The sequence below is a fragment of the Megachile rotundata genome, chromosome 12, assembly GCF_050947335.1.
Source record: "Megachile rotundata isolate GNS110a chromosome 12, iyMegRotu1, whole genome shotgun sequence".
Classification (NCBI taxonomy): Eukaryota; Metazoa; Arthropoda; class Insecta; order Hymenoptera; family Megachilidae; genus Megachile; species Megachile rotundata.
The window spans coordinates 2,873,707-2,885,706 of NC_134994.1; the positions used below are offsets into that span (position 1 = coordinate 2,873,707).

Sequence of the window (12,000 nt, forward strand, 5' to 3'; positions counted from 1 at the left end):
CATAGGGAACAAAGAATCGGAGCCATTTGAAACTTCGCACACATTTTGTGGGCAATATGAGCTTAAAAAAAAACCTAGGCAGAATCATTACAATACTTATTTACAAAGATGCCGTAACTTTTGTAATTTGAGGAAAAAACGCCGTTTTTTGACATTTTTTTACATCAATATTAAGCATAAAAAAAAAATCTAATCAAAAACTGATATAGCCATCTTAAAGGGTGCATTCTCCGCTTTCTGGAACCGTATTTACAATTTCTGTTCGATAGTGGGTTCATGAGATAATGACTATCAAAGGAAAAAGTGTCATTTCAGCTTTGGTAGCTCATAACTTTGCGACCGATCGTCGAAACGAACTTCATGGAGTGCAAATTATAGGGGAAGGAACAAGGAACAGCAATCTGGAAGTGGCATTAATCAAAAAAATTTTTCCATGTCTTTACAAGCCTTAAAAAAAAGAAAAAAAATTCAAGTATTTTCTCATCGCGATTTTTTGTATATTTTGTTAATGATAATGGGCTCAAAAAATTTTTGAGATAAAGGGTCGAAAACTAGAAACCTGAAGCTTCAAAATGACTATTCTGGATGTCTTCTGTGATGAATTTTAACGGAGGCAGAGCAAATTGAAAATGACCTAAAAATTTAAGGAATTTTTCTGTTCTTTTAATTTTTTTGACTAGTGTATAATTTATCCGTTGAACCGCAAATAGTCACGATGAAAATGCATCCTTATCGCCGGGTCGATTCACCGATCCTTACTATCAGAATAAATAATTTACCACACAGAAACTCTCAATTTACTTCACTGTCACCTACCACTGTCATTTTTCATTATTAGTTTTCATTATTCATTACACTTTTCACTAATTAGTCACTGCGAGTCCAACACATAAATACACCGACTGAAAACACGAAAATTCATAAATAATTTTAACTATACTGTCTTGAAAACATGGAAACGAAATTTTCAATTAAAAACTGCGATATTTTATTTCGAATAGTTTCTTTCGACAACAAACATCTCGACTGTCTCGATCGACGCCGTAGTCGTTCAACAGATCATCGTTGCAAAGCAACCGTTTGCGACGTACACCTCGCAATCGAGAACGAAGCCGCGATCCCTGGCCAGTCTAACAATATCTCCTAATAAAATATAAAATATAAATATAATTTAATATCAATTCCTCAATTCGGATTCCTTATAATGAAAATACAGAATACAGTAAATATTCCATATGTACACAAATGATCTGTACGATATGTGCACCAAAGTTATCCCTACCACTGGGGGGGGAAGACCCCTTCAGACGCCGTGAAGCTCGATCGTCGAGAAATGTAACATGATCCGGGGTCGGGTATATCCGTGAAGCAATCCATATACAAATATAAAACTTTTTTAATTTTTATTTTTTCGAGATCCAACTTTTACCAATAGATTCTTGACATTTTTCTGATTAAAAGAAGACCAAACACGACATAATTTGGACTATATTTACTGGTTTAATTAAAAGTGTGATAAAAATTTCTCACGTCGAAAAGGATAGCGAGTCAAAAAGAAAGAGACGCTACAATCGTGGCAGTCGGCAAAGATCAAAAGTCTGTTCGATTGTTTGCAATACTTGAGCATTGCTAATTTTTTTATTTTTCATCCATTTTTTTATATAACTTTCTCCATCATATTCGTGACATTTTCCTGACTAAAATGAGATCAAACACGACATAATTTGAGTTATATTTACTTGCAATATCTTATTAGAGTAAAATCATCGATGTACGCGCAACACTTGAAATTACAAGTAAATATGTCCCGAAGTATGTCGTGTTTGGTCTCATTTTAATCGGAAAAATGTCAAGAATTAATTGGTAAAAGTTTGGTAACGAAAAAGTCAAAAATAAAAAAAGTTTTATTCTTGTATTAAGAGTGTCCTTCTAGTAGGTCACTGTTTGTTTACGTTCAGTCTCCTTCGCTCGAAATGTAGGAACTGTACGATATCTGCACCAGTTCGACGTTCGGCAAAACATCAATCAATGTAGGAATTGTACGATATCTGCACCAGTTCAGACCCGAGAATGGTCCGCATATCGAATATTTACTGTATTGTTAAACATACGTATCTGAATAATCGTTCACGCGTTTTCCTTCGGTCCGTTTACCGGTTGTTCTTATGTTGTGCGATTATTAGAAAGAGACAGTGTAATAAATTGAAAGTTCATTGACCCTGCTAGAACATCAGCTGTTAGTGCTGTGATCGGTGAGTCTACCTAGTAACATAAATGTTTTTCATCAATGGTAGTTTTTACATGGAACAATAGGTACGTTTTATCTAAGTTATTTATGTATTTTTTAAATTAAACACAAGCAAGATTTGTTCCATTTCAGTTAGTTAAAAATGTTAATTAATTGTAATTTTATTCTCAACTTACCAAGCCAATTACCCTGACAGTATTTAATTTTTTTGCTAAATAATCTTGAAGTGCATAATTATTATATTACGGGATTAAATTTAATAAAACCCGATATATTTTGCAATAAAAAAATGTATTTTATTTTATAGTCGAGAGGATGCCGATTTTTACAATTATTATAATTTTAAAAACGGTTTTTTTTTTTAGGTGGGGGAAATACATTTATGTACGCCTGAGGTAGTGTGGCACTTATGCGAGAAGCGCATACTATCCTCTAAAACCCCCACCGGAGGATTTATTCCCTCCATTAGAACAGATATACAACAATACAGTGAGTCCCAAAACTACACTGCTGGCCAAAATTAACGCACCACTTTCTTTAGCCGTTTCTTTTTTTATGTTCTGTTGGAGGTAGGACTTTGAAATTTCGAGGATAGGTGGGCCCATGGGTTATCTCAATACTCGAGGAGTGCCATTGTTCCCTGCCACTCCCTTGCGGTATCGGCGACCCCTTGAATGCTAGGGGGTCGAAAAATCGACAAAAAAGGCTCTAAATTCAACAGAAAAAAAGAAAAAATCCGAAATTTTTTTACAGAATGAGGTTCTTTAGGTTGCGGCCTTTCCGAAAATGCCCGGCTCAATCCCCTGCGACACCCCCAACCCCTCCCTAATTTTCCACCCTTCCCTAAGGGATGGTTTTTTCGATTTTGCTCAAACTTGTACCAAAGCTTCTTCTCGACCCCAGTTATACCTGGTAAAAGTTTGGTCGCGTTTGCACCAACCCTTTGGTCGCTACACGCTGTCAAAAAACCACCCCTTGCTACTTTTTCACTTTTTTCACAGTTATAAGTCAATTTTGGGCCTGCAGTTCACGGAAAAACTTGTTTCCGTGCCGACGGTATCGTTCCCGTTGATGGTTTAGGCCTGGCGTGAAACCAACCCCCGCTGAGAGGGTTCTTACTCCCAACCCTCTCAATCCACCCCCGGGGGTGGGCGGGTAAATTGGGTGCATGCGGTCGATTAAGGGATCATTGGAGCATTTCTGTACAAATTTTCAAGTCGATTACTCGAACCGTTCTCACGCGATATGCAAAAAAGTGGAAATTTTGAGATTTGCAACCCCCAGTTTACCAAGCAACCACGACTTACTGGAGGCAGTTGGCACCCCGCGGATTGGCCTCTCACGAAGTTTGAACCCTCCTCTCTTCGATCTCAGAAGATGCAATCGCTTACATGATCCGCACAGCCTCCAGCGGCGCCACGAAGATACCCTGTCACCGTCGTGTCGGTCGAGACGAGCGCCGACGGTGCGCCTGGGTGGAATGCAAACCCTCGGACACGTCTCCGAGCGGAAGCGCTTGGAACGATAGGACTACCAACCAAAAATCACAGCGTTCCACACGCCAACACATAACAGACAATTTTTCAAACTCATTTGGTTCACGTTTGCAGCAGTCTCGCTGGTTTATTTTTCAAAGCAGAAGCAGAATTGCAACAAAAAATTTGGCACTTTTTAGTACAAGAAAAAAATGAAATCAAAAAAGATGAGAAAAAAAAGATACTTTATTAAAAAATAAATAAAAAATAAAAAGAAATGTACAAAATCAGTAGAGGGTTTGGCCCCCAGGAATGAGAGCCATGAGAATGAGAGCCAGGAATGAGAACGCCTGACCAAGATCCAAAAATGACCCTTCCCCCAAAAACATATGAAAATCGCGTAAAATCATAAAAATAGCGCCTGGGAATGTAGGAGCGTCAGTCTTTTGGAAGTTCTTTGCCTAAACGTACATATCATTGGTAAGTAAAATAACTTTTTTTTGTATTTAATTCGTGTACCATTGATTTTGCGCTCAAGTTCACTCAAATCATTAGGCACACGATGCAAATGAGTGAAGTGCAGGTCGTGGAGGCTCTTACGCTGCTGGAGCAAGGCTTGAGTTTTCCACCGGTACCAGACAGACGGTCTGCCGTGCCGTCGGCCAGGGCAAGGGCGCCCTCGGTGCACCTCGACGAGGGACGACCGCCGCATGGTGCGAATGGCTGCCGCCGATTCCCACCTCACGGCGCGGCAGATAGCTGGATATCACGAGAAAACGACAAAGCACCAAATCTCCAGGCGGACGGTTAACCGGCGTCTCAACGCGGCAGGGATGAGAGGCAGAGTCCCCAAGAAGGCGCCGTGGCTGTCCGCGGAGATCCGGAGGTCTCGCCGAGCCTATATGCAACATTACGGCAATTGGGGCATCCAGCAGTGGCGGCATGTACTATTTTCCGATGAGGTGCGGTTCACATTACATAAAACAGACGGAAGATTGAAGATGTGGCGTCGGCGGGGCGAGAGGAATCAACACTTTGTAGACCGCGTCTCTTATAACGGCGGGTCTGTTATGTTCTGGGGAGGAATTATGCTCAACAAAAAAACACCTCTCATCGAAATTCCGCCCCCTGGCATGACGGCCCGTCGTTACATCGACGAAGTGGTGGTGCCGCACGTCGTGCCGCTTCGAGAGGAATACGGTCCTGCCTTCATCTTCCAACAGGACAACGCGGCGCCACACACCGCCAGAACCACGCGTGCCGCCCTGCTGGAAAATAATATCAATCTCCTCCACCACCCTCCCTGCAGCCCCGACATCAACCCAATCGAACATCTTTGGGACGAGGTTGACCGCCGGATAAGGACTGCACCGCAGCCGCGCAACGTTACAGAGCTCCGGACCGCTGTTCAGGCAGCTTGGAATGTCATCCCCTTTGAAACTGTGAATAAATTAATAAGAAGCATGCCGTCCCGCTGCCGTGCTGTTCAGAAGGCCCGTGGGGACCAAACCCTCTACTGATTTTGTACATTTCTTTTTATTTTTTATTTATTTTTTAATAAAGTATCTTTTTTTTCTCATCTTTTTTGATTTCATTTTTTTCTTGTACTAAAAAGTGCCAAATTTTTTGTTGCAATTCTGCTTCTGCTTTGAAAAATAAACCAGCGAGACTGCTGCAAACGTGAACCAAATGAGTTTGAAAAATTGTCTGTTATGTGTTGGCGTGTGGAACGCTGTGATTTTTGGTTGGTAGTCCTATCGTTCCAAGCGCTTCCGCTCGGAGACGTGTCCGAGGGTTTGCATTCCACCCAGGCGCACCGTCGGCGCTCGTCTCGACCGACACGACGGTGACAGGGTATCTTCGTGGCGCCGCTGGAGGCTGTGCGGATCATGTAAGCGATTGCATCTTCTGAGATCGAAGAGAGGAGGGTTCAAACTTCGTGAGAGGCCAATCCGCGGGGTGCCAACTGCCTCCAGTAAGTCGTGGTTGCTTGGTAAACTGGGGGTTGCAAATCTCAAAATTTCCACTTTTTTGCATATCGCGTGAGAACGGTTCGAGTAATCGACTTGAAAATTTGTACAGAAATGCTCCAATGATCCCTTAATCGACCGCATGCACCCAATTTACCCGCCCACCCCCGGGGGTGGATTGAGAGGGTTGGGAGTAAGAACCCTCTCAGCGGGGGTTGGTTTCACGCCAGGCCTAAACCATCAACGGGAACGATACCGTCGGCACGGAAACAAGTTTTTCCGTGAACTGCAGGCCCAAAATTGACTTATAACTGTGAAAAAAGTGAAAAAGTAGCAAGGGGTGGTTTTTTGACAGCGTGTAGCGACCAAAGGGTTGGTGCAAACGCGACCAAACTTTTACCAGGTATAACTGGGGTCGAGAAGAAGCTTTGGTACAAGTTTGAGCAAAATCGAAAAAACCATCCCTTAGGGAAGGGTGGAAAATTAGGGAGGGGTTGGGGGTGTCGCAGGGGATTGAGCCGGGCATTTTCGGAAAGGCCGCAACCTAAAGAACCTCATTCTGTAAAAAAATTTCGGATTTTTTCTTTTTTTCTGTTGAATTTAGAGCCTTTTTTGTCGATTTTTCGACCCCCTAGCATTCAAGGGGTCGCCGATACCGCAAGGGAGTGGCAGGGAACAATGGCACTCCTCGAGTATTGAGATAACCCATGGGCCCACCTATCCTCGAAATTTCAAAGTCCTACCTCCAACAGAACATAAAAAAAGAAACGGCTAAAGAAAGTGGTGCGTTAATTTTGGCCAGCAGTGTATTCGTACCCTCACAACTTCTAACTATAAATGATTACACTGTACAACAAATTTTGACTTTTTTTTGATTTCGTAACGGCTACTATGAAATTCTTATAGATTTTTGCGAATCTGAAATCAGTTTTTCTCTAGGACGTACAGTTTTTGAGAAAATTAACTTTAAAAAAAATTGCAAATTTTCAACTTTGGAAATTTTTTGTGCTTTTACCGCAGCAGCTATTCAGTGGCTTTTTACACGAGAAGAATCTGTGAATTTTCCTGAATAAAACTATATGAATTGTTATTGCATTGTAAATATTTAAATATGTTTAAATGATGATCAAAGTAAGAAAGACACCAAAAGCGCACCAATTTTTCCTGATATTTTTCAATTTATTTAAAAAACTATGGGTCTATGTGAAAATCTAACCATCCCACATGATAGAGTAGACATTTCTGCAGAAGAAAGCATCAAGCGAAGTTACAAAATCACTTTTGCTTTCCTTTTATAAAAAAAATAGTTTAGCAAAACACGCGCCGCTGTCAGTGGTACTCGATGTTGGCGCGGCGCGGCAGTCGCGAAATAACTATTTCGTTACTCCAAGACAATAGGCAGGGCGACTGCCGCGCCGCGCCAACATTGAGTACCACTGATAGCGACGCGTGTTTTGCTGAACTATTTTTTTTATAAAAGGAAAGCAAAAGTGATTTTGTAATTTCGCTTGATGCTTTCTTCTGCAGAAATGTCTACTCTATCATGTGGGATGGTTAAATTTTCGCCTAGACCCATAGTTTTTTAAATAAATTGAAAAATATCAGGAAAAATTGGTGCGTTTTTGGTGTCTTTCTTACCTTGATCATCATTTAAACATATTTAAATATTTACAATGCAATAACAATTCATATAGTTTTATTCAGGAAAATTCACAGATTCTTCTCGTGTAAAAAGCCACTGAATAGCTGCTGCGGTAAAAGCACAAAAAATTTTCAAAGTTGAAAATTTGCAATTTTTTTTAAAGTTAATTTTCTCAAAAACTACGTCCTAGAGAAAAACTGATTTCAGATTCGTATTCAGCTCGCAAAAATCTATAAGAATTTCATAGTAGCCGTTACGAAATCAGTTGGCTGTTGTACAGTGTTATTTGTATGTTTAACAAATCGTAACAAATATTTTATTGATTGGGTAAGATAATACATTTAATGAGCTTTCAATAAATATAAATTTTATTTCAAATCTAACCGTGCGGAATAATATAAATATCATACTGAGTAAATATGCTCGGAAACAGCAACATAAAAGTATTCGTACTCTTCAATTCTATGCATATAAGATCCAAAATATTTGCCAATATAGCTTTGTATTGATACCTATAATAAGGGAAATGATAGATTGGCCATCAGTAGACAACATTACGTTGACGGTACAATATTCTCTCGATAATTACCAAAATGAATCGAAAAGGTAGTGAAATTTCAATAGCAGTAAGAAAATTAATTTGGAAATTGCATAACGAAGAAAAATCGTACAGTCACATAGCAAACACTATTGATAGAAGTAAATCTACTATTCAGTATGTTATTAAAAATATAAAACAGAATGGTACAGTATTAAATAAACCACGTACAGGGCGGCCTCGAAAATTGTGCGAACGAGAAGAAAGAATGTTAGTGCGAGAAATTAAAAAAAATCCTAAAATTAGTGGTCCAAAATTAGCTACTATTGCTAATGTAGCTTTCAAAAAGGATATTAGTGCCAAAACATGTCGAAGAATTTTAAGGAGACAAGGTTTTAATGGACGAGTAGCTCGGAAGAAGGCTTTTATCAGCAACACCAATAAACGTAAACGCTTTCAATTTGCAAAAGAACACGTGGATAAAGAGTGTACGTTCTGGGACCGTGTAATATTCTCAGATGAATCAAAATTTAATATATTCGGATCAGATGGACGTTCCATGGTATGGAGAAGAGCGAATACCGAGCTACAATTAAGAAATGTAAAACCTACCATAAAGCATGGAAATTTAGTTTTTATTGATGGGATAATGGACTAGAATAAATATTTAAACATTTTGGAAGAAAATTTAGCACCTAGTGCTTAAAAATTACAGTTACAAAATAATTTTTATTTCTAACAAGACAACGACCCCAAACATACGGCCCACATTGTTAAAGAATGGATATTATACAATACGCCACACATGCTGATTACTCCTCCTCAAAGTCCCGACGTTAATCCTATAGAACATTTATGGACCGAAATTGAGAAAAGATTAAGAGAAAATATTATGACAAGTAAAGAAATGTTAAAAGAAAAAATAATAGAAATTTGGAATAATATTCAACCTAATTACACCTCAAATCTCGTTCGCAGCATGCCAGATCGTCTCCGCACTATTATCCAAGCTAAGGGAGGTCCAACTAAATATTGATTAAACAATTAAGTTTAGAAACCATGTTAATTTTGAAAAGTACGAATACTTTTGTTTCATTGATTTTCCACCTATTTGTAAGAAGGCACGTTTATATAATACTAATTTGTTAATTCTCTAATAAAATTCGTATCAAATAAAAGCTTATTAAATATATTATCCTACCCCATAAGTAACATTTTTGTTTCGATTTGTTAAACATAGAAATAATCATTTATAGTTGGAAGTTGTGAGGGTACGAATAGTTTTGGGACTCACTGTATATACAATATACAGGGTGTTACCTGTAACGCTACTCACGATTTTTCTCCCACTTGCAGCCACCTTACGAAAAAATGTTTAGGACAATATTTGCAGGGTGTGAAGTGCACAATAGATATTAGTAAAGCAAATTTTTAAAACAGTTTGTTCTCTTGGCAAAGTCAAGGTCACCTTGGGTTTTTAAATAGGAACATACATTTTTTTTTATTCATAGCTTTAGAGGACATCGAGACGAATTCAAAACATATATTACATGATATTTTTATTAACATATTACTCGATTTACAGAAGTGGAAATGTTAAGTACTTAGCTTTTGACTTTGGTAGTGTAACCATTATTTGGTTCCAAAGAGATCACTGAATGTAAACACGCGACTAGAATGTAAGAAAAATACACTTTAATTACATGTTCAAAATGTATGCCGTCTTCCATCGCGTAATATTCCGGTCTTTTACTTCACATTTCCACTTCTGTAAATCGAGTAATATGTTAGTAAAAATATCATGTAATATATGTTTTGAATTCGTCTCGATGTCCTCTAAAGCTATGAATAAAAAAAATGTTTTTTCCTATTTAAAAAACCCAAGGTGACCTTGACTTTGCCAAGAGAACAAACTGTTTTAAAAATTTGTTTTACTAATATCTATTGTGCACTTCATACCCTGCTAATATTGTCCTAAACATTTTTTCGTAAGGTGGCTGCAAGTGGGAGAAAAATCGTGAGTAGCGTTACAGGTAACACCCTATATACAACAGAAATATATAATACTTGAGTTTGAAACATATGTCATAGTTGGCCCCGAAAGGGTCCGATTATTATAGGTACGGCTCTATGTGGCCTCCATTAGCCCCAATGGCCGCTCGAGCGCGTACAAGAATATTGTCACTTATTCAACGCAGTGTGGCGGGAGTATGGTCGCAACTGCCTCGCGGATCCGATCCACCAGGTCATCCCGAGAGGTAATCGGTTGTCGATACACCTCATTCTGAAAAATATATGACATTTAATTTTACTGAAAATACTATGAAATTAATTATTTCCTTAAGAAAATTTTGTATCTTACCTTCAAGAATCCTCAGAAGAAAAAATTCTGCGGGTTCATGTCGGGTGACCTGGGGGGCTACGCGACAGGGCCGCGCGCGATCCACCTGTCCTAAAAAGTGTGATCTAGGAAAGCCCGAACACTTGCGGCATAATGGGCTGGAGCACCATCATGTTGGAAAAATATGTTCTATCGAATCTCTAGTGGAATTTCTTCCAAAAGATTCGACAGAAGATGCTCGAAGAACATTTTATATGTTCATCCGTCCAATCTGTCGGGCAGAATGTACGGACCAACAATAAAGTCCCCACAAATGCCGGCCCAAAGATTCACGGACCAGCGTGCTTGCATTGCTCGTGGACGGATCGCATGCGGATTTTCATCATTCCACAAATGCGAATTGTGGGCATTAAAGCAGCCTTCTCTGATAAAAAGGGCTTCATCTGTCCATAAAACGTATTTGCAGAAAGATGGATTCCGCTCGATCTTTCCCACAAGCCACCTAGCATAGTGAATCCGTTGAATGTAATCTCCTGGGTTTAAATGCTGCACCTGTACATATTTGTACGGGTGCAGCATATTTTCTTGAAGAATTCGATGAATCGACGACCTGCTGATCCTAAAATAAAATACAAAAATACATTATGAAAAAATAAATTATAGCGATAGTATAAAAAAAAATAAAAAAATAATAGATAAATACAGTACAGTATTCTCTCTGTAAATAGGTACTACATTCTTTGTAGTGAGCCGAACATAGAAAAAGACAGCAACACAAAAGACAAAAAAGGACTGAGGTTCGGCAAACATGAAAGACTCGTGCGTGTTTTGTCTTTTAAATTTAAAAATCAAAATTCTTTATTTTTGGTTTTTCGTGAATGAAACTTTGATTATCGTATTCGTGTCATTTTTCTGACTAAATTGGTACAAAACACGGTACAATTAAAATCATAATTACTTGTATAGTATATAATTATATCATGTTTGGTGTCATTTAAATCAGGAAAACTAGATGAATACGACAGTAAAAGTTTCTCGAAAAAATAGTAAGAAATAAGAAAGTTGCAATCTTTTCCTTTCCTTGCATTAGTATGTGTCTCACCGATATTCGATCCTTGTCGTTTCGGCGACTGATCGTGTTTCATTTTTGATTGATTTCGAGAGGGATCCCCCCAGTAGTGGAGATCGAATTTTAACATTTACGGTAGAGATCTTTTTAACCGACTTCGAATAAGGAGGAGGTTACTTTTTTTTTTTTTTTTTTTTTTTTACATTTACGGAGAGAATACTGTAACATGTTAACATCTGTTGTAAATAATCAATTTAACTTACCCCAATCGGTGACTCGCATCTCGTACGCTGAGACTCCCATCCCGGTCAAATTCTTCGAGCACCTCATCCGCCCGTACCGTGGAGATCAGGCACGAGCGACCTACACCTTCTCGTGCAGGTTGGAATGAGCCACTTGTGTATAACCGTGCGGCTGCTCGCCTGAACGTATTAGCCGACGGTAAATTTTGACCGGGATGTTCCTCTGCATATCGTCGGGCAGCTTCCTCCGCATTCCCGTCCCACTGCGCGAACGTAAAAAACATCGAGTAATACATACTCGGCGTTGGAGTGCATTGCGTAAAGTGACTTCGTAAAGATCTAATTAATTTATTTACATATGTTGCTATACCAATGCATCTTTTGTTTTTGGCGCATGCTTGTAGGTGGGAGAGGGAGGTGTAGCACGCCTGCAAAAAAGGCATGAATGTAGTTAAAAATCACGCGCGTACATCGT

At 39.0% G+C, this 12,000-nt stretch overlaps 1 protein-coding gene across 2 annotated transcripts in view; it reads right to left on the reverse strand.

The window, feature by feature from the left end:
• Positions 1 to 12,000, reverse strand: part of LOC105662952 (uncharacterized) — a 53,442-nt gene that overhangs the window by 14,243 nt on the left and 27,199 nt on the right. The window contains exons 4-7 of one of the 2 annotated variants that reach the window (XM_076537744.1): positions 11,882 to 11,953; positions 11,547 to 11,788; positions 10,236 to 10,833; positions 9,826 to 10,157 (exon numbers count right to left, since the gene is read on the reverse strand). The exons of the other annotated variant lie outside the window; for it this stretch is intronic. Of the exons in view, the coding sequence (XP_076393859.1) occupies positions 10,473 to 10,833; positions 11,547 to 11,788; positions 11,882 to 11,953 (675 nt within the window). The 3' untranslated portion in view covers positions 9,826 to 10,157; positions 10,236 to 10,472. Of the gene's footprint in view, positions 1 to 9,825; positions 10,158 to 10,235; positions 10,834 to 11,546; positions 11,789 to 11,881; positions 11,954 to 12,000 lie in introns of those variants that run through there. 2 annotated transcript variants of the gene reach the window in all.